The sequence below is a fragment of the Acartia tonsa genome, chromosome 2 (genome assembly GCF_053477335.1).
Source record: "Acartia tonsa isolate MP-2025a chromosome 2, ASM5347733v1, whole genome shotgun sequence".
NCBI classification, from domain to species: Eukaryota; Metazoa; Arthropoda; class Copepoda; order Calanoida; family Acartiidae; genus Acartia; species Acartia tonsa.
The window spans coordinates 30,230,973-30,255,076 of NC_137261.1; the positions used below are offsets into that span (position 1 = coordinate 30,230,973).

The 24,104-nt window shown below is 31.0% G+C and overlaps 1 protein-coding gene across 1 annotated transcript in view; it reads right to left on the minus strand.

The window, feature by feature from the left end:
- The window catches only part of LOC145312495 (transient receptor potential protein-like), a 48,262-nt gene that overhangs the window by 16,676 nt on the left and 7,482 nt on the right, over positions 1-24,104 (minus strand). Inside the window, exons 3-18 of the mRNA XM_080151753.1 lie at positions 15,462-15,547; positions 12,843-12,966; positions 12,405-12,462; positions 11,642-11,705; positions 10,900-11,039; positions 10,707-10,714; positions 10,284-10,411; positions 9,447-9,659; positions 8,236-8,325; positions 7,658-7,706; positions 7,442-7,507; positions 6,822-6,905; positions 5,755-5,803; positions 4,667-4,735; positions 3,251-3,372; positions 2,062-2,119 (exon numbers count right to left, since the gene is read on the minus strand). Of these exons, the coding sequence (XP_080007879.1) occupies positions 2,062-2,119; positions 3,251-3,372; positions 4,667-4,735; positions 5,755-5,803; positions 6,822-6,905; positions 7,442-7,507; positions 7,658-7,706; positions 8,236-8,325; positions 9,447-9,659; positions 10,284-10,411; positions 10,707-10,714; positions 10,900-11,039; positions 11,642-11,705; positions 12,405-12,462; positions 12,843-12,966; positions 15,462-15,547 (1,408 nt within the window). The remainder of the gene's footprint in view (positions 1-2,061; positions 2,120-3,250; positions 3,373-4,666; positions 4,736-5,754; positions 5,804-6,821; positions 6,906-7,441; positions 7,508-7,657; positions 7,707-8,235; positions 8,326-9,446; positions 9,660-10,283; positions 10,412-10,706; positions 10,715-10,899; positions 11,040-11,641; positions 11,706-12,404; positions 12,463-12,842; positions 12,967-15,461; positions 15,548-24,104) is intronic.

Sequence of the window (24,104 nt, forward strand, 5' to 3'; positions counted from 1 at the left end):
TGGTTACCAAGATCTTAAGGGACGGACAGACAGACAGACGGACGGACAGACATCATTCTACTTTGTATTATAGATATTGTTAAATCTTTTCATTTAAAACTAAACTTTTCTGTATGTAATTGTATGCAGGGAGGAAATGGATATTTGGCTTTTTATTACATTAGTTCCCAAAGTTAATGACATTTTGTTAGTTGGCTAATTAACTTTTGGGACTTTCATAGAATTTTAATTGGTTGGTTTATTACTTTAAGTGTCCAAATGTTTAAACCACCAAATATTGTTTACAAAATGGGTAATTTTGTGTATATTATCATTGTGAATATCCATTAATTTATCGGCCATTGTCTTATGCCTCTAGTTCCCTGGTTATTTAGGTAGCAAGTGGGTTCGTGGGTGGGTGCGTTAAGTGTGTGTGTGTGTGTTAGTGTTATACTACGATAGTGTGTGTGTGCGTGTGTGTGTTAGTATTATACTACGATAGTGTGTGTGGCAAGATAGGTAAGGTATGTGTGTGTGTGTGACGAATTACAATAACTTTTCATTGGAATAAAAAAAATAATGTTTATTTTTATGGAAAAACTTTCATAAAACAGTTAGGGAGTTGAATCCAATTTTATAGAAGCAGAAATATAATCTATGATTATGGTTTGGACCCTCTAAAACTGTAATCTACCCTTCCACTTTCCCCTCTCTTGGTGAAGATATCTTCAACGCCGTTACGATTTTTGAAATATAAGATTCCACTTTTGTCTCTCTTGTTGAAGATATCTTCACCAAGAGAGGCAAAAGTGGAATCTTAAATTTCAAAAATCGTATCGGCGTTGAAGATATCTTCACCAAGAGAGGGGAAAGTGGAATCTTACATTTCAAAAATCGTATCGGCGTTGAAGATATCTTCACCAAGAGAGGGGAAAGTAGAATCTTACATTTCAAAAATCGTATCGGCGTTGAAGATATCTTCACCAAGAGAGGGGAAAGTGGAAGGGTAGATTACAGTTTTAGAGGGTCCAAACCATAATCATAGATTATAGTTCTGCTTCTATAAAAATGGATTCAACTCCCTAACTGTAAAATGATTGAATTTTTTGCTGAAGTATATAGCAAATATAATAAATTTTTACTTTTTAAACAATTTAATTCTTAAATATCATTCTTTCTATAGATTTAAACAATTTTTCTATTGTCTTTATACCAGCTCAAACATACCAAAATTTGTTTCATGATTTTATAAAATAAACCAAACTTTTTCATTACATTTTAAAGAAAGTTCGAAGATAAATATTAATAGAGATGTATTATAAAATATAAGTATTTTGTTTTTGTGTTTATATCTGTGAGCGAAGAAATGGCTTATTATTTCATAGTTTAATTGTTGCACAGATTTTAATGTGAACTTTATGTGGAAATAAGCTCGGCATTTTAAACTGATTTTTTTTAACTTAATTGAACTTTTAAGGCATTATTCTATGGAAATTACTTTAAAAATAGGAAAAGGTAAACGAAAATGCATTTTGAAAAAATGAATTCTTGATCACTTTAAGTGTCCAAAATTTTTACAAATAATTTCAATCTACAGAAGGGCTAATTTTGCTCATTATCATTCAGGATGTTCATTTCATCGTCCATTGTCCTATACTATAAGACAACTGCTTTTAAACTAATGTTTTTGGTTCGTCCGATCTAACGTTTGGAATGACGATGTAAGAAATAAATTGAGCCCCACAATTTAAGTGTAGACGTTTTTTAGATACATTTTATTTTGCGACAAGTGATCAGAAGATTTTTAAACTTGATGAATTTTTATTTTTCGATAGCTTAAATACAATTGCCACATCTAATAAATAATTATTGTTAAGAATTTTTTCCTTTTTTTTGTTTCTGCAATAAAATAATTTCGTTGTCTTACTATTCATATTTATTTACTCATTTTCCATTTTCATATCTCTGTTTATAATTATTTTACCTAAAATACATCCAGCTCCCAGCATAGAGGCAGGTACTGACAAACTTTGTTACATTATTTATTTTCCATGTACATATCTCTGTTTATAATTATTTTACCTGAAATACATCCAGCTCCCAGCATAGAGGCAGGTACAGACAAACTTTGCTTGAACGTCTGAACAAGATACAGCAATTGCAGAAAAATAAATAGATACAAAAATCTAGATGAACGATGTAACAAGGGTAATGACAATTATAATTACAATTTATTAACTTTATAAATTGACCAGCGGCTTAGCCCCTTAACTTAAAAAGGGGTGGTTAGGATCTCTCTTATCTATATTATTTTCTAAATTGGATGGAAGACTTTTTCTCCGCTCAACTAAAATTATAATCATCTTCGGATCATAACTAAACTTTTCTGACATTTTTGGAAAATCACTCTTATACTTATAAACACAATATATTGATGCAGGTAAATGACTAGACAAACTGCTAAAGGATAATTTAAGTTTTATAAAAGAATAACTTTATATAAAACAAGGACAGGCAAGTTCACTAGCAAAGAACTTAAATTCAATTTTTTTTCTTTAAAAAATAACTTTTTATTAGCGAGGGAAGTATATTTTGAGGCGATTGTAGATGTAACCTAATAAAAAAAAATCTTTCACACGGTCTATAAATCTTTCTTGTAAAGAAGAGTCATATCAACCAAGCGGTTAGCGAGATCTTTCGGTACACACAGGACACACATAATTCATTAATAAAATTTTTATGGCGTTTGATTGTCATATTAAATAATCCTGCAAATTACATTATAACACGTTGCATAAAATATTTCCACCTACAGACATTTTGACAGGCATTAATTATATGTGGAGTGGCTTGGCTATCTATAAAGGTTATATAAAATATCCCTAAATAAAAAGAGTAAGACTTTTTTCTCTCCATTACACACACTTATCATTACCAACAGTTTATAAAAGCGAAGCTTTTCTACATTTGATGCATTGTCTACCCGTATGTCAGTCCATAACAGATAGCTCTTTACCTTCATATTAAACTATGTATAATGAATCTTGTAGGTGTTATCCACAAAGCGTGGCAACCATATGTAAAAATATTTCTAGAAATCGTATATTCTTATAAATCATGGAGGTTTTTATAAAGCATTACTTATTTACTTGATTTTAGAAATATTCAATCCTAGGATGATAGGTCACAATGTTTGGTTCAGCGGTTAGCGAGATCCTTCGGTACAGAAGAAAACAGACATTCTGTTACTTTATTATAAGGATAAATATACCCTTTTCTCAGCAGTATTTGTCTCATTAGTTGCAGAGAACGGTTTCTTCAGATATTTCTTAAACTTTCTAGCAGCTAGCATTGTAGCAGGGGAATAGCCAGGCTGCTTAGATCCTCCTGTTCCTAAATATTAAGATATAATCATTATAATCATATATTTCTAGCAGCTAGCAGCTGAATAGCTAGGCTGCTTAGATCCTCCTGTTCCTAGATAGTAAGATATAATCATTATAATCATATATTTCTAACAGCTAGCAGCTGAATAGCCAGGCTGCTTAGATCCTCCTGTTCCTAGATATTAAGATATAATCATTATAATCATATATTTCTAGCAGCTAGCATTGTAGCAGCTGAATATCCAGGCTGCTAAGATCCTCCTGTTCCTATATATTAAGATATAATCATTATAATCATATATTTCTAGCAGCTAGCAGCTGAATAGCTAGGCTGCTTAGATCCTCCTGTTCCTAGATATTAAGATATAATCATTATAATCATAAATTTAAAGCAGCTAGCAGCTGAATACCTAGGCTGCTTAGATCCTACTGTTCCTAGGTATTAAGATATAAACATTCTAATGGTATATTTCTAACAGCTAGCCGCTGAATAGCTAGGCTGCTTAGATCCTCCTGTTCCTAGATATTAAGATATAAGCATTATAATCATACATTTAAAGCAGATAGCAGCTGAATAGCTAGGCTGCTTAGATCCTACTGTTCCTAACTATTAAGAAATAAGCATTATAATCATATATTTAAAGCAGCTAGCAGCTGAATAGCTAGGCTGCTTAGATCCTACTGTTCCTAGATATTAAGATATAAACATTCTAATGATATATTTATAGCGACTAGCAGCTGAATAGCAAGGCTGCTTGGAGCTTCGTGTTCCTGGATATTAAGATATAAACATTCTAATAATATTTTTCTTGCAGCTAGCAGCTGAATAGCCAGGCTGCTTAGATCCTCCTGTTCCTAAATATTAAGATATAATCATTTTAATAATCTATTTCTAGCAGCTAGCAGCTGAATAACCAGCCTACCTAGAGCCTCCTGTGCCTAGATATTAAGATGTAAGCATTCTACTAATATATTTCTAGCAGCTAAATAGCCAGGCTGCTTGGATAACAAGAAACATAATGGACAAACAGACATAGTAAGCTATTTTAGTTGTAAAAGAAAAAGACAAAGAAGAATCTGCGATAATTCATAATAATCACAAAACCTTTAGAGAAAAAGAGTAATGTATTTTGAAGCATGATCAATTGAACGAAGGGCTAAATAAACAGAAAATAGTAGCAGAAAAAATCACATTCACTCCTCCCCCTTACTCCGCCTTATTGAGGAAAGATAGACTTACGGACGTATGACAACGTTAATTATAGAATAGCTTTGTTACTTAAAATACAATAATTTATTACCTAGATTAATTCTAGAACCACTTGGTGTAACAGCTCCACTTGACCCTCCACCTCCATTGCCTTCGTAATCTAAAACAAGTTGACTTCCCTGTAAAAAACTGGAAACATTTTGTTGACATACAATATTTAAGTCAGCACAATGATAAATATTTACTTTACTATTTATATAAAGCTTTAATAAAAAGTTGCCAAGGCTGACATAATTCTCATATAGAAGTATTCTAATAACATTAAAAATAATAGTATAAGTGTGCCTGTCGGTCTGTCTGAAGCTTAGGAATTCCATAGCTGCTGTAGAGTGAAGCTTGTTATAGGCCCAGGAATGTTTTATAATTATTTTGGGAGAGGGTATCTCCATCATCCCAAGAAATATCCCCCTCGAAAAAAAACTCTAGGTCTCTAATGATAGAAATTTTACACTTGCGAAGATACATAATTATTTGCTATTTCAAAGTATTTTCTGTACAACAACTATTTTATTTTGTATAAAAATTTGGAACTTAAAGAATATATTTTAGTTTGTTTGAAGTATTTATAACTCTCTCTCTCTCTCTCTCTCTCTTGTTGTTATAATTTTGACAAATAGAGATACTACTATATTCGTCTATTCAAAATGAGATGAATTTTTGCCCAAAGATTCCTATAACCGCTGATATCCCAAAACTAACCTATCTTTGTCTTTTTCTGGAACATTAAATTTCTACAGAGAAATCTAGTTGCTGTTAGAAATAAATAATTAGATTTTTTGTGAGGATTCATCCGTCTTTTATGCTAAAGGAAAGATTTTTAAATCGCCCTATTTTCGATATTTAAGAGTTTTGATAATGGAAAGAAAACGAAGTAGAATACGTCGTATTTTCACAGTAGCCTTTCTAGACTTTTCGGGGGGCTCTAACCCTGAGGGGCCAATTTCCTAACCCTGCGGGGTAATCATGAACATTTACCTAACCTAACCTAAAAAGGCTATTGTAAAAATACGACGAAACCCGCTACTTCGTTTTCTTTGCAGGATCCACGGATTATGATGTCTTTATAAGAAAAGATTAAGCAACTAATCTCTATTAGTATATCTATTGTTTTATTCTTACCTATGTTTTTGTTTCTCTTTCTTGTTTTATTCAAAGCCTCAGCCATAATCTAAACAAAACAAAGTTTAAATTTTATTCACTATAGAAACGTAAACTGAAAATTGATAATTGTATTAAACAAATTTGGCAGCTATTTTCATACGCATTTTATTAGCAATGAGGATAACCCATCTTTGCAATCGCTTTTGAATATTTGTATTTCAGTCTGTGCCTTTAGATCTTGCTAATCAGGTAACCGATTAGGTTGTGATTTTCAGAAAATGTAACGGATGTTCATAATATGGTTTTAAGCTATAAGGAACAGTCTATAAAGCGTATCATAAAAAATAGCAGCTCCCGAGGAGCGGACATTTCTCAACAATCCTCAGACACAGACAGCAACCAGAAAACAAAAGACAGACTTTTTTCATGTATGGCGCAGTTTTCACATACACTAAAAACTAAGCAAAGAAATATTTATTCCAGGATTGAAACACGTTTTGAGTTAATGAACAGAATAGAGCTTTTTTACAATAATAACAATCTCACTTGTTACCATAATTTTCTCTTAGTAGATTTTCTAAACATCTTTATTGATTTAAAGTAAATAAATAAATTGGTTGTTTTTCATAATAGTTTCGCTTCAGTTTACAAAGTGAAACGTGGCAAGACTGTTTTAAATTCTGGCATCTGTTCCAAATCTTGTTCTCACCTTCAAAGAGAAAATTAAAATTGAATTTGTGAAGTTGCAGACTTTAATGTTTACTTTGGGGAGTTTCAATACTTGAGGAAAAAATAATCTACCATTGGTCTACGTAAGAGATGGATTCTTAAAAAAAAAATAGGGTCGCCGCATTGGTGTCTCACCAAAAAAATCCTCCAAGGGATGAAAGGATGGGCATAACACTGTCTTTGCTTAAAAATGTGTTGGACTTTTGGTAAATAATAATTGGGCGGTTATACCAGTGTTCAAACTTTCAAATCTATAATTCTATTCTATAAGAGATCTTAAGAGGTCTCTCCTTTTTGTCATTCATTGCCTTTTCCTTTAAGATTTCTGAAAAAAATCCGACATAAAGACAGTTTACCTGAAAAATGTCAACAGCTTTAGTTTTGTCCTGTTTAGAAAATACATCCTTTACCATGTCCTCTACTTGAGATATGTTGAAGCCCTAAAATTAAAATAATTTCTGGTAATTTACTTATATGCTATGTATCGCACCATGGTTTAATTCCCATAGTGGCATAGTTGAAGGTAATTTTTTACAAATCATACCCAAAATATGGTCCACAAAGTTTTGTAAACTTTCATTCGTTCCTTTTCAACTTTGGGGACTTTTAATAATTCTTGATTAGGTTATATAAACAGGCAATGTCTCAATTTTGCCAACAATTATCATAATCTACATAAGAATAATTGGATATAGTCCCTTTTATGACAACGCCTCTAAAGGGGCGTTTCTTCGTATTATCTGCGGGGCTAATTGTCTAACCCTGCGGGTCAATCACCTAACCCAACCTAACCTAACCTAAAATATCCTTTAAAAACAAATGTAAAAATACGACGAAACGACCCTTAAGAGGCGTTGCCACAAGAGGGGCAATACCCGAATAATTTTGTTTATCATAATTGCGGTGTATATTGAAAATTGTCCATTGAGCTTTAAAAAATCCATGAAATGAAAAATTTATTGTTATGAATAATTACCTTTAATATCCGCCTTTCCATTTGTTTAGCTCGTTTTCCACCATAATAACCGGACCCAGTCCGAACCTTAAAAAAAATGTTAATACAAAAAAGTTTATTTTACAATTTATACTTTTTATATGCATTACAGTTTAATGATTATAATTCAATGGGCGTAACTCCATTTGGTCGGGGGAGGGGGGATGGTCACTAGCGGAAGAAAAAAATTATGAATACCTGTCCAATATCAAAACTGTTCTTGCTAAGAATATCCATCAGTTCAAATCTAAAATAAAACATTATCTTAATCTTTTTTTTTTATAAAATATACAATTCCTATACTTAGATAAAATTGGATAAAATAGTTTCTTAACAACGATGAAAAAAGCATATTTCTAGTGGAATTCATAGAAATAATTGTCAACGAAAAAGAAAATAAGAATTATAGGTTGCCCGAGTCTTTGATTCCTTGGGGCCAAAAAAATAGAAATTAACTAATGAGAACTATTTTTGTATAAAATAAAGCATAAAATATTCAGGGCCATATCTATTTTTTGTTAAAAATGAGGTATTTATTACATTACTAAAAATTGAGAGTTTTATTAAAAGTTGAAAGATTATTAAAGTCCATCCACAGATTATGACATCATACGATAGAATAGCCAATGAGAGGCCAGTATACACTGTAATTGACCAATGGTAAAATTCATGCTGGCCTCTCATTGGTTATTTTATCGTAGGACGTCATAATCTGCGGAGGGACTTTAATCATTTTCTAAAAGTTGTCGCAATTATAGGTATAAAATACAATATACCTGAACTTGTTGATATCTTGTCTGATTTCGGAGACATCGTCTTCAGTGATTCCAAAATCCTCCGCTTTCTTCTGTTCAGCCATTATGTACCTACAGTTTTATAATTATGCACCTACAGTTTTATAATTATGTAACAGTTTTATAATTTTGCACCTACAGTTTTATAATTATGTACCTACAGTTTTATAATTATGTACCTACAGTTTTATAATGGAAAGTAGATACAGATAATTTGTTATCCTATTATATCAAACAAGCGGCTGCGCCCATGGTATTTAGGGGATATGTATTCGAAGGGAAGGGGGAATTCCTGGAGGAACTGAGAGATGAGAATTTATCATCTTTCAGTGAAGCCTCTACTGAGGCCCATTTCAAAGATAAATGGAGAACCATTGTGCGTGGCCTATGCTCTGGAAAGAAGAGAAAAATGGCGATGATGATAATGATTCGAAGGGACGTAGCAAAACAGAAAATACCCCTAAACCATCCTATGACTTAAATCTAAAAATATAATAGCCTAAAACTATACAAGGGCCAATGTGAACCTTCCCTAAAGTAGAGAACTCAATCAGATCAGTAACTATCAAAATTTTAAGCAACAGACAAAAAAACACTAATTTATTAGTTTATAATAGGATAGTTTTTTTTAGATCGAGGTCAATACTAGTCCGAATTGTTTCTACAATTCAGGAAAGCTTTATAAATTTCTTTTGTTGGTTTCATCACTATTTTCATCACCTCCACCTCCCTCCCTTTGCGTGTTATGGCTATACTTGGTCTTGTTTCACTCAAATTTGATGTATATTGCAAATAATATTAAAATTTTGTTTAAAATTCAGCAAGACATGTAAATCCTACCTCGTGATTGAAAATAAAATATTACATTCTAAATATTCAATATTCATTGATATTTGCTCATAATTTCGTATTTGCGTTAGCAAAAATTTTATTTGATATTTTAGAGACGAAAGAAAGCATTTTTTTTATTATTAGCAAGGCTTCTTTTTATTAACACATATATCTTATTTTCAGAAGGAACGAAGCTCTTTGACTTTATAGTGCCTAGACTTTTAGAAACTTTTGGCCAAAGTATCCTGAATGACATAATTTTAGAATAGTCCATTATTATTACATGACGTCATTAAGGATTTTTTGTCCAAAATGTAATGAAGTCTGACTTTCAATTCGGGGCTTTTTCTACTACCACTCACCGTCTAACGACACATCTCATGATGTCCTGATGGCGAGAAGTAGCCTCATCCGCCCCGCCATACTTGTCAAACGCCATCCTGCCCTTAGTGTTGAGCTTGGCGGTCATACCCCGCAGAAACTTGACTGTTGGACAGATGATAAACGGGGGCGGCAGCGTATACTTGGCCTCAAAGTAGCTCAACCACAGCTTTGTTCGCGCAAACTTCCATTCCCTAGAGTTTCAACAATTAAATTTTCTTTAAAACGGGTTAAATAAAGTTAAAATCATAGAGAAAAAAAGATGGATCTAATTAAAATCAAAAGAGTTAATTGAACAGGGTCAAAACAACACAGATTTAAATTATCTTACCAAAAATTACTCTAAATTTACGAACTATTCATTATATAACGCAAACAATTTCTACTAAGGGTCACCCAAATAAACATATATTGCAAATTACTAATTAAATTTTAGATATCAGGTATATTGAATTTTCTTTTTATTGCATTTTTGCTTTTAAATTCAACTTTGTATAGGATGGCAACATCAATTAGTGAAGCTCAATATAACAGAAAGTCATATTACTAACACTAAGTTCTAGAGCGTTTAAAATTAAATTCCAAATTTTGTGCTTTCGATTTAAGAGTTGCTAAGCTTTTAGAGTATACCTCATTGTTACAGAATTCCTTATTTAAAGCTTAAAATCAGTAGAATATTTCATGCCGAAATCTGCGATATACAAAATGGTCCAACTGACCTACCCTAAGTGTAGAAAAGCTTCGCTAATACTGTACAAAACATATGTTCAAAATCCCTGATAAAAACTTTTAAAAATAAAACTGAGGCAAACACTTACTTGTCTGACCTCTCTGAGATCTTTTGATACGAGTTTGACATCATGGCGATGAGCATGTTGAGAAGGACGATAACGTTGGAGAAGGAGAAGATACCAAACATGAGCTTGGCCCAGAATTGGGTAAACTCCTTTACAAGTAAAGATATTAAAAAAATATTATTGATATTATTAAAGTATTAGAATAAAACAATAGAGGGGGAAGGTGTTAAAAAAAACTATATGTCCCACACCCAATGGACAATGAACCGACTTTCCATTGGGTCTTTGAACATAAACCTATAAGGTCGTCAATCTTTACACAGTCATGTCGCCACAAAAGAGCCTAAAGTAGAAGGCTAGCAGGGGCCAGGTATTTGTCTGGGTTATACATCTCTATTTATTATATTTTCTATTACATTATTAAAGCTAAACTAAAGATGTAACCTTCAGTTCTTAAAATTATTTAATCATGCACTTAAATAGATTAAAAAGACAGAAAGGAATTAAACAATGGCTTCAATATTTATCTTCAACTATTTCTTGCACTTAATTATTACCTCTAAAACGCAGAATTTTAAATTACATATATTTCTTTGATTAGCTTTATTTAAAAATTAATATCTGTATTCCTTAATGCCAGCAAGCTCAAAATCTGACAGGCTGATAAGTCCAAACGCTGACCAGTACAGGGACTGCAGAGTTTCAAACAGGTTGGAGAATCTTTTCCAGACCAGACAGCTTGCACCTCGTAGCTTTATCTCATCCTCATGACATCGTCTAAGATTGATTGATTTATTGATAATACCTACAATTTCACGTTATCTATGTTTTTGCACTAGTAGATTAATTATGTAAGAGTACTGTAAAATCTTACAATATTTTGGACCTATTAGTACACAATTTTCACGAATAACATGGTATTGGTCCAAGACAGGTTTTGGGCTAAATTATCCATTCTGAAAAGATTAAAGCCCCAAGAGGCATAGCGTTCAGACAGTATAGAAGTAATTAAGGTCCATTTTTAAATACAATTATTTTGTTCTAACAACGAGGGTCAAGAATTTTAATAGAGAAAAAAAAAATTTTCTTGGGGTTTGAATTTTGAAATATATATGAACATATATTTAATATTGTTTTATATTTTAAACAATGGATATTTTAAACAAAATGCATTTTTGTATTTTATTTAACAATTTTGTGTTTGTAAAATAAACACACAAACAGAAAAAAAAACATTTAAAATTGCACAAATCCAAATAATAGGATAATTAATTTTTCCAGCACAAATCTGAAACATTGTGCAAAAAATATTTTTATTTTCTATCAACGCTGCTACTAATAATAAGGTCTTATTCGTAAGTTTGTTCGACGTTACTTACCTTTTTTCTAGAACTGCATAGTACCACAAAAGTTGATTCATTCCACAAGCAAAGGCAAAACAAACTAGATGAATTTATAAATTAAAAAAAAAACTTATACTTTGGAATAAATCAAACATTTTGTTTGAATAACCAACAAATCTTTTAAAAAAGTTTTTAGGGTATAGTCCCTTTCGTGACAACGCCTATTAATTCGTCGTATTTACACAGTAGCTTTTGATAGGTTATTTTAGATTAGGTTAGGCGATTGTCCCGCAGGGGCTAGAAATAGGAGAAAATCTACTGTGAAAATACGACGAAACGCCCCTTAAGAGGCGTTGTCAAGAAAGGGACTATACCCACTTTTTATTTTATATTTATTTTATTAACCCAATTGATGAAGATTTCACACAAATATTTAATAAAATTGACAAGGCAAATCATAGAAGAAAACAAAAATTTTAATTGACACAAATATTGAATTAAACGTTCTTTGCTGGTAGCCAACCACCAAGTTCTGCAATCAAATTTAGATTAAAATTTGAGTTTCTATCTGTGCTATTCCATGTTATCTGTTAGTTTTAGAATGTTCTTCGTTTTTCAACGGAACTAATATGAAAACTTTTATCATTTATTATGATGAAATGTCTCCAAAGACATATTTACGGTATATGACACAAAAACATGTACTTTATGACATACTTTTTCTTATTTTTCTTACCTACATTTCATATAAAAACTCTACAATAGATTGGGGAAAAATTTCAATAATTGAACTGTTTACCTAAGCAGAAAAGGCAGAAAAATTTTAGGATATCCTCAAGCATTCTGCCCAATGAAATCTAAATAAAATATTTTGAAACATGAATTATGAAATTATGTTATTATTCTATTAATGACTAAAAACGATTTCTAATACACCTTGACTTCAAACAGGCATTTGATACTAGAACTCTTTACAATATATTCTTTTTTCTCAATCTTATAAATTCATCAAAACTCCACTAATATCATATTCAAATGATAAAGGATTTTACTATTAGGTTTGGCTAAATTAACAGTTAAAGTCTTCAGATTACATACGCAAGTAAAGAAAAATTTCTCCTTAATAAGCTACAAGTATTCGTAATACGGCATATAACGTATAAAAATCTTAATTTTTGAGAAATATTAAAACAGACAAACGTTGAGTATAGAGTAGAATAAATTGTTTAATGTGTACCTGTAATGGCCCTAGATGTGGGTTAACCGAGACAATGTGAACAATCTTGAGATAACTTGATATCATCCCAGCTCCGAACATTCCTTCAGATAACAAGTACGGGTCGTACGCTCCCCATTCCTCTCTACACCACATTAACAATTATTTTTAACTTCTTTGATTGTTACATACTACAATCATGGATAACAAACAGGAGCAATGTCTTCATACTGATTAATATACCATGGGTATTATGTAAAATAATACAAACACACATGGATGACTTTGCCTGAAAGAACAGAGGTGAATTCTTAAAAAACTTTTGCCCCACTAAAATCAGTGAGGCAAACTAAAAATTTAGAGGGGATAATTTTGACTCACTAAAATTTTAGTGGGGCAACAGTTTTTTTAAAGAATTCACCTCTGAATTGTGCCTATATAATTATGTTTGACCTAATCTTACTGCTAATATATACAGATATAGAAGCAGTAAATACAATTTTTAACCTCCCTAGAATGACGTAATATGACCGAGAATCGAACCCGAAACTTTTTGAAAGCAATCCAGCTCATTATCATTTATTCTAATGCTTCGAGCTCAAATATCTTTTTAAGACAATATATGATGCTAAAAGTTGGAACCCATTTTATTTAAAAGTTAAAAAGTTATTTTTCATGCAATATAGATGTAAATATTATGCTTTTTTGCATCTACAACTTTTACATGTATGACAGGGCAGAAAAGTTTTTTTATAACAATGGAAAACGATAATTGCATTTTTTACATTTTTATAGTTAAGTTTTTCTTCAAGTTTTGGCATTCGTCTGGCGTTTTCATTCTTAGGAACACACAATAAACTGCTGCTGTATATGTGGTATGCCTTTAACTTTTTTGCATGGATTTTAAATAATATGTTGGTAGCTGCGAAAGTAAAAAAATGTAAAATTTTGGATATATGTACAATGTACATAGTCATTCTTGTTTACTGGGAATATTTTGCATAAAATTATTTGCATTATTTATGTGCAAAGTTTTGAATAATGTATTTCAATGAAGAGAAGATAAATATGTATTTTCACAATAGAGTTCTATGCATAGATAACTTATTAATGGTATTGTGTTGGAAAGGCTTTAATGTACCCACTTGAAACATTTATTTTCTAATTTATGGTAGTTATAGTCTTACTGGGGATTTATTTATAGTTATTAAAATCTGCAAAATTATACAGTCTAAAGGCTAATATCGATATGATAAATAATAAGCCAGTCATAGCCACTCTATTAGTTAATGTCTTGTAATTATCATAAATCATTGAAATTTCATTATAAATTATTTTAAAACCCTTTATAATAAACCTGCCTCTCTTTATTTCTTTATAGTCGTTAACAATTAGTTATTTGATTTGAAATATTGGAATAATTTTAGTTTTGACAAGGAAAGTGGTCTATTGAAGTTTCTCTATCATTTTTTCCTCACTTTAGCTTCAGTTCACCTTAACTGTATAAAATTTAAGAAAATTCCAGAAATAAATGGGCAAGTTTTAAAATTCTTAAATTCTTTAATTTAAACACATAAAGACTTGATTTTTAAAACGTTTATGCCTTGTCTTTTCTGTATGTATAACCCCTGAGGAGGCCCTAGCCCTTTTGGCCTATAACTACTGTGCTTTAACCCTGTGAATCTACCCTCTACCCAAAACAACCTTGCCTAACCTGACCTAAAGTAAGACACACAAAAATGGAAACTAACACCTCCCCCCTCCCACTTTTATAATTTAACATAAGGGTGGGCGATTTCCTGTGCTCGACTACGCACTTTGAGTTAAACAACAAAAATCGTTATAGAAGTATTTCTAAAATTTAATGGTTTAGCAAAAAAAATCAATTCGCCTAAACCTAAATTTCTGGAGAAAACTGAATTTTTCCAAATAATGTCACATCATCAGATTTCATATTTAGATACACTATGAAGGTAAACAACACGTATGATAAAAATGAATAACAACATTTTTCATTTATGGTCATTGGTCAATTATTACTTTGATACTTCTGGAATTTTGTAAACTATTTTTTTTAATTCAGGGTTGGACTTTTTCTATGGGCTATTTTCCCCAAAATAGTCATAAATCTTCCCTAGATCTATAAGAATCTTCAATGTAAAGAAGAACTTTATCGGTCTAGTGGTTAGCGAGATCTTAATCTATACACATACCGGCCTGCCCTAAATGTAATATAGCTTCAAGTTGAAAATAAATTGATTAGAAATAATTGTTTCCTAGGGGTGTGAGGGTTTCCGCCATTTTGAATTTCTTCATTCACTAGATAACACGAGGTAAACCTAAAAGAAGGTAATCAGCTGTTAATAAAATTGATTTTAACCCATTTATTATATTAAGCTATCCCTTTTTTCCACGCACCAAACGTTTGATTGCACGATCTTTGCCTGGAAGTTCATGGTATTGAGTTGCGCCTGATTTAATATGAAATTACCTGTGCTAAACTATGTAGCGCATCTGACACAACGTCTTAGGTTTGGACACGGTTTTGGGTAAGATTCGAACCCTTTACCTCCCAAAACGATCAGTTAAAGTATAGTCGTCTTTTTACAAAACCTTTGTTTTCATCTAATTTCAACTTACCTAAGGACGATCCAGTTGATGAAGCATAAATTCGTGAACCAATCAGCTAAATTCCATAGTTCTAACACGTACTCTCTTAATCCCTCCTAAATAATATTCAATTATACAGAGAAGCTTGTCTATAGTCCGCTAAATTCCATAGTTACGTACTCTCTTAATCCCTCCTAAATAATATTCCATTATACAGAGAAGCTTGTCTATAGTGCATTAAATTCCCGAGTTCTACCACATATTCCCTTAATCCCTCCTAAATAATATTCCATTCTACAGAGAATTCTTCTATTGTCCGCTAAATTGAATAGTTCTACGACATATTCCCTTAATCCCTCCTAAATAATATTATATTATACAGAGAAGTTTGTCTATAGTCCGCTAAATTCCATGGTTCTAACACATATTCCCATAATCCCTCCTAAATAATATCATATTATACAGAGAAGCTTGTCTATAGTCCGCTAAATTCCATAGTTCTACCACATATTCCCATAATCCCTCCTAAATAATATTATATTATACAGAGAAGCTTGTATATAGTCCGCTAAATTCCATAGTTCTACCATATATTCCCTTAATCCCTCCTAAATAATATTATATAATACATAGAGAAGCTTGCTTATAGTCCGCTAAATTCCAAAGTTCTACCACATATTCCTTTGATCCCCCTAAATAATATTATATTATACAGAGAAACTTGTCTATAGTCTGCTAAATTCCATAGTTTTACCTCATATTCCCATAATCCCTCCTAAATAATATTATATTATACAGAGAAGCTTGTCTATAGTCCGCCAAATTCCATGGTTCCAACACATATTCCCTTAATCCCCCCTAAATAATATTATATTATACAGAGAAGCTTGTATATAGTCCGCTAAATTCCATAGTTCTACCACATATTCCCTTTATCCCACCTGAATAATATTATATTATACAGAGAAGCTTGTCTATAGTCCGCTAAATTTCATAGTTCTACCACATATTCCCTTAATCCCTCCTAAATAATATTATATTATACAGAGAAGCTTATCTATAGTCCGCTAAATTCCATAGTTCTACCACATATTTCCAAAATCCCTCCTAAATAATATTATATTATAAAGAGAAGCTTGTCTATAGTCTGTAAAATTCCATAGTTCTACCACATATTCCCTTTATCCCACCTGAATAATATTATATTATACAGAGAAACTTGTCTATAGTCTGCTAAATTCCATAGTTCTACCACATATTCCCTTAATCCCTCCTAAATAATATCATATTATACAGAGAAGCTTATCTATAGTCCGCTAAATTTCATAGTTCTACCACATATTTCCAAAATCCCTCCTAAATAATATTATATTATAAAGAGAAGCTAGTTTATAGTCCGCTAAATTCCATAGTTCTACCACATATTTCCCAAATTCCTCCTAAATATGATATTTTAATGGTAACTTTTTGAGTGTGTGTGTCTGTCAGTCTGTTTGTGAGTACCAAGCGACCTCTATAACCTTTGCAGTCTCTTTTTTAGTGAAGCTTCTTATAGGTCACAGAAAGGTTTATTTAATCTTTAGATAAATAATCCCCTTTAATTTTACAAACAACTCAATTAATTTTTGTCAAAGAAATCATAAAGCTTTATAGAGCACGTTTCGCGTGCTAAGAAATGCCTATTTACTTTATCTATGCATACCTTGTAAACTGACTTTATATCTTTCCATATCAAACATATCTAAAATAAAATAGAATTTTTAAAAACCCTAAATTTGGTAAAACTTAAAGATTTGAAATAAATATTTTTGAACACTATAAGTAGAAGAAGAAATATTTAATGTATTTGGAATTAAATCTCTAGAAGAGCAAATATGGACAATCATCTTAAAAAAATCTCTCTCATAAGAATTATAATTATTGATAGGTAGAAAACTTGGAAATCAAAAAAAGATTGATAGCTAAGCCAAATTTAACCGCACTGTTCAAAGAAGAAGCCTTACCAGCTTAAACGAGAGCTGCACGGCTGATAAATATTTAGCGGTCTAGTCTTGATTACAATAAAAACGGTAAAATGTTCCTGGTAGCGATTATCTACAAAAATCGATTAACTTTAAAGGCTGCGAGCTGCCAAACGGCTCTACCTACATATAAATTATGTTGGTACAAAATTTTAATTGACATATAAGAAAGCCTACAAATAGTTGTAATTAATCATTATTCAATAATGTACAGTTATCTTGCAGCGAACATAATTGTGCGAAAAGACTTATTTTACGCGTGTTTTCTTTAGTCAAGCTTTCCCTGTGCATCATTGGATCTTCTTGGCTATTGCAAATAATTTGTAGGACTTCTCATGCTGCTCACAACAATGTGCAGAAATAACATGTACGTTCAGCCGTTTGGCCGCTAGCAGTCTTTAACGTTCATAGATATTTGGAAATAATTGTCACCAAGAACATTTTACCATCGTTTTATATGGTCGTTTATTTATTTCAGATTCAGTAATATACGAGGCCCTAATTTAATTTTTCACACTTCTTTATAGTTTAAAGAGAAATTGTTCCTTTCCATACAAGACCAAGATTAGCTTGGCAATGCATTTAAAATTAAATATTTACTTAAATCCAATTTTCTATTTCTCTTTAAATGAATCAAAAGACGTTCTAATACAAGTTTTATTTTTATCATCTATTTGGAAATTTAATTAATTTCAAGTAATTTTAGAGGATCACAACAATAAATACTGATAAAAGACTTGGTTTATGTACACTACCTGCCAAACCATAATACATGATTCTACATAGGATGGAAGGCTACCCCGCTCTGTTCTCTCCCATTCTCGCACCATTGCTATCCATTCAGGTTTCTCTAACCAGGTACCTAGATAGATAGATAAATAGATAGATAGATAGATAGATAGATAGATAGATAGATAGATAGATAGATAGATAGATAGATAGATAGATAGATAGATAGATAGATAGATAGATAGCATGGTATTCCAATGATTAAGCCTTAAGAGTAAACAAAGACCCTAAATTAAGTATTATGCAATTGTACACAGATAAAGAATAGATATGTGTTAAGACACTCTTTAAGTAGCGAAGCTTCTCTATAAGTGTTCTTGTATACACTCTCTTCTGCTTGTAATGCTAGGGTTTTCTGATTTTTATTATAATTCTTAACACACGAATCTCTCATTTCTATTGATGGATGGCTGGATTCTAAAATTTTGTATAAAAATTGCAGCTGCTGCTTTTGAAATTCTTTATTGCATGGATCTTAATCTTGAAAAAATCTCTGCCTCTTATTCCATGTAATCAAGAGCATGCAAAAATTTTTTTTCGTATTTAAATTGAGCAATAAAAAAAAATCTCAAGTCATGTTTTCTTCAAATTACATATCATATCAAAAGTAACTGCAGTCTTTTAGGCGGCGCAGCTACTCTCTGTCATCTTTTTTTGTTCGTTTTATTCTTATTTGCATTACGATTAAATAAACCTATACTAACTTAGGTTTACTATTTAGTTAGAAAATCGCATATTTCATATAAAAAAAACGGTGACAACCATCCATAATTAGTAAAACTTGTGTATATAATTAAGAAGAACAGAAAAAGAAGGACATACGACAGACAATTCGAATTATAGATTAGTGTTGGAAAATTAACCTTCAATCCCATTTTAATTATATTTTTTTTGTTATTTTCTCAAAATAATCTTTAAACGTGAAATGGGGTATTCCTGTCCAGTTTTTTGTTTAGGAATGAATATTTCTTACCCGAGGGAATAAATGATGGACCGATAGGTCATCATTTATTCACGAGGGTAAGAAATATTCATTCCTAAACAAAAAACTGGACAGGAATATCATTCTCATTTAAACAAAAACTCATTTTTATGCTAGTAAAATGTGGTTTAATTTTGGTTTTTAAATATCATTTATTTCCCTGGTATAATTTTTCTTTCTTTTAGTAATTAATAAAAAGTATAAAATCTTCCCAAAAAAAAATCTTCTAAAATCATACCAGGGATATAAATGAGATACCAGGGAAATAAATGGGGTATTCCTGTCCAGTTTTTTGTTTAGGAATGAATATTTCTTACCCGAGGGAATAAATGGTGGACCGATAGGTCATCATTTATTCACGGGGGTAAGAAATATTCATTCCTAAACAAAAAACTGGACAGGAATATCATTCTCATTTAAACAAAAACTCATTTTTATGCTAGTAAAATGTGGTTTAATTTTGGTTTTTAAATTTCATTTATTTCCCTGTTATAATTTTTCTTTCTTTTAGTAATTAATAAAAATTCTAAAATCTTCCAAAAAAAATTAAAAATCTTCTAAAATCATACCAGGGATATAAATGAGATACCAGGGAAATAAATGAATATTTACATCCACTATTTAAGGGGTTGTTTATATGGGAATGTATATTTACATCCACTATTTAAGGGGTTGTTTATATGGGAATGCAGTTTTATAAGACAGCGAGAATTAGTGGTACGTGGTGTGGTAGTTATATTCATGTTAATTAAAATGTGTACTTAAATTTGACTTTATATTGAATTATCTGTAGGCACTGTGATACAATCGTTCTTGTTACACTATAAGTATATGTTCATGTTATGGTAGGGCCGGATATTTTTAAATGGCTGTAATTTTCTTATTTTAAAGCTAGATGAATTTTTTTCAGAAAATGTTTATTTATATGAAATTTTTATATTAGAAATCTCAAAACATGATTTTTTGGCGGCAGCATCTGTACTTGGCAGCTGCCAGAAGCTGCAGCCTGCAGTCGGAAGCTAAACAGCAGCCAATTTTTATAGAGAAAATTTGTTTTGCTACTTTAATATACGGTTATCCAGCCAGATATCCGGTATCCGGACAAATAAGTATCCGGCCCACCCCTAACACATATACAATATAATACATTCGTGTGTAATATGAATAAGAATACTTCTTATTTTAAACTTTTTACATCTTTCCCTACTTTTAAATTGCTCATATTTGTCACCGTATATTGTGACCAGTTATTGTGACTAGGTTACCTTTAGAACAATGCCTATTCCCCTAGAGGCTAGGGGCGCAGTCGTAAAACTCTAGTATAACGTTTAAGATTGTTTGTTTTCCTTTAAAAAGCACAGCCGCTAGCATTACAAAATGAAAGATATTTTTCTTTTGTCTTTGACTCATAAATATTTTTATATTTTCTCCTTCGTACTGATTGTTTTCTAGGCTAAAGAATTTATTCTTGATGCAATTTGTATGGTAAAAGTTTTATATTTTATGGATGATGGTAAGTAGAATAGTTTTCAGCTAGAATAGTCATCTTCGTAGAAAACATTTTCGCCTTTTTTCATAAATAAAGAAGAACATTAATTAAATGATCAAAATGGAATAGATTTTCTATATATTAAAATTTATAAGAAAGAGGAAATAACTAAGATTATTAGCATTAAAAAAATGGCCAGTATTGTAAAGAAATAGCTACTTTTGACTGACAAACAAAATTTCTGTTAGTATTTGTATAGATGCACCACTAAAATCGCAATGTAAGCAATAGAAGTAATAAAAATGATAGAAGTGATAACATAATAAAAGAAAGAAAAATTTTCCTATCTGTTTCTAAAAAGAAGTGCATCTGAATCTAGAAAAGTGAATAATTCTATGTAAAACAAATGGCAAAGTTAGACAGCGATCGATTGTTTAAGTAGTAAATAAGTAATTTTTCAAGCCTATTTTCCAGGACCCTTAATGGCAATAGATTATATAATATTATGATATCTAAATTAACTTTTTCTTCTCAAAGTTTAAAATACCTATATACAGGGCTGGAACCAAGGCACCATTTTGAAAGAGTAAGCTGCTTTTATTTCTCACGAATTTTGCTAAAACACTTAAGCCGTTTTTTTTTATTTTCAGCCGTCAGTATTTAAAACGATAATTTGTTTCTCAATTAAAATTAAATATAATTATTTTACCTCAGCTGGATCTTTAATCATTTTAGTGGTGAGCCAGATCGGGGTGAGCCAACTTTCCACCAATGAGAGCACAGCATTTTATGAAATGCCGCGCTGTGATTGGCTGAAATTCGGCTCACCACTAAAATGATTTAAAGATCCAGCTCTGATTAAAAATTGTTTTCAGAGAAATGTTATATTGTGCCATATAAAAAGTTTAAAATGTTTTAAAGAAACATATCACTGTTCCTTATTGGTTTGGTGCAACTATTTTACAAATATATTGATATCAGGTTGTACAAACATTTCCACTAAAATTATTAAATCATATCTTATTATTACAGCACAAAAAAAACCTTCTCCCTTCTCCAAAGTGATTATTCACCTATTTTGTTAGCTACTATTAAATCTTTTGTGTTATGACACATGATGCGTATATGTTAATTTGCAGAAATGAAGTCACACCTCATATCAAAACTTCACAAAGCGTTTTTGCTTTCAGAGTTTATTTATTTCCAAAGTTTATGATGGCTTAGGCAAATGTACATCTTAAGAAATATTATTTAAGTTTATGAAAGTTCAGCAAGCTAATTTTGCATTTTTTAGATTTCCTAACAATGGTTCTCCCTTCATGGTTTCCCTTACAACTGGCAAGGTGAACTTAAGTATCTGGACCAATTAAAGTTTCATGAAATTTTGAAACTATTTTTCATATGGATGAAGTTAAAGCGTCTCTTTTGGCTTGAGAAAGGCACGGGCTAAAAAAACTGGTTTTAATATTATGATTGTACATTTTTATATTTTTAGAAAACTGGAAATGATTTTTCAGTATGGCTAAGAACCGGTTTGTGTCCACCGGATATTTATGAAGCCACACTAGAAAATAAAATTTAAATAAACCAAATTGCAAAACTATATTGACAAGTATTTTCCAAAAGAAAATTATAGAGTAGATGCAATAAAGTAGAGATTATAGAAATATTGTCAATAAAAGAAAATAAAAGAACTTGTATATTATTGGGTCTTGATAAATATACTATGTAGAAAGCTGTAAAATAAGGGTTCTTTCTTTTTCAGGGATGGGGGGGGGGGGTTCTCAGATCTATCTATAATACAAAGTAGAATGATGTCTGTCCGTACGTCCCTTAAGATCTCGGTAACCACTGAACCGATCGGATTCTACTCTGCAGGGAATACATCTACTTGTCCTGCGGTGGTTTGAGGCTATTTTCTTGGGGCATGTGACACCCCCAACCCCCCAAAAAATAAAAATCCAACCCCATAGAGGCTAAGGGCGAAGCAGCTAGTATATATATACATATAAGAGGTGATTAAAGTCCCTCCCACTCAAATAGCCTAAAACCTACTTTGAACCAATATGACACTTTCATGAAACGATAGGTCCAGCTGTTTTCGAGATCTTGGAGCATTAAGAACTTCCTTGTTATAATGAATAAGGATTAAGAATGTTGAACTTTTGTAAATGGGATAAAACCATATGCACACGAATTTAAAAATACATCCTTAATCAATGAAAAGATTAAATCCTGTAAATATTTAATGGAAAAGTGGCAGGAGGGTGGAATGGTTAATCCTTTAATAGTATATCCCTTTTTCTGAGTAACTGAGTAGTTGATATAGCCTGCACACGGTTGGTTTTTTATTAAATGAATAAGTTAGGGTACAATGTTTGGCACTTTCGATATAAGTAAATGATAATAAAAAACCCATAGAATGCGATAATAACTTCAGAAAAATCGAAGAAAATAGTTTTCATACTTAATTCACGTTTTTAAGTTTTTCTTCAAAAAGTTTAGATAAGATGTCTTTAAAAGTCGTCTATGATTTTGTCAGGGATAAAAATGTAACTTTAAAATAAGAATTACAACATATTTTTTCAATTAGTACAAAGTAAAATTTTGAACATTTTATTGATCAGTATATTTTTTAAAATGTGAAGTAGAAACCTGAATATTTTATCATGAAAATTGTGTTATGATTTGATTGTCTGCTAGATTACAAGAAAAAAGATACTGACAGTACTTGTTGGTTCTTTAAAAAAAATTAGGTAGATTACTTTCAGAACCCCTCTTTTTGCAACGTTATTTCAATAGAACAGAGCCGTAGTCTTAGTGTACTCAATATCTAGACAGCCAACCATTGTTTTAGAATTGTTCAATTTTTTTAACTTCTGATAAAAACAGAATTAATGGTATTTTTGTAAATATTATACCTCCAAGAAATGGCTATACTTCCCAATCATATGTTGTGTGATATTTAAGAGGAATTATTTTGATATAATGTCATTAAAATATTCGTTGAAAAAAGTGCTATTCTAGCTTATACTTTACATTTTAATGTGTATGATAATTCAAATAAAAGATAATGAAGATTTATATTATATTTAATTGTTATAATATAAAGAAAAACCTGGAAACAGTAAAAAACTGACTTTATTTTATTGACGTAGGGAAAATTTTGTCAAATATTTGAATAAAAAAACAATATAAAACAAAATAAATTATTTTTAATATAGTCACAAAAAGGCTTAATGAGTTTAGGAAATATTTCATTCACTAATCATGTCATTTAAACTCTATTTCACAGAATACAGTGTAATAAGATGTTCTCGTTTTAATTTTAAGTAATTTCAAATGCATTTTAATACCTTTTAATGATTTATTTTTTGAAACATCTTTTTATA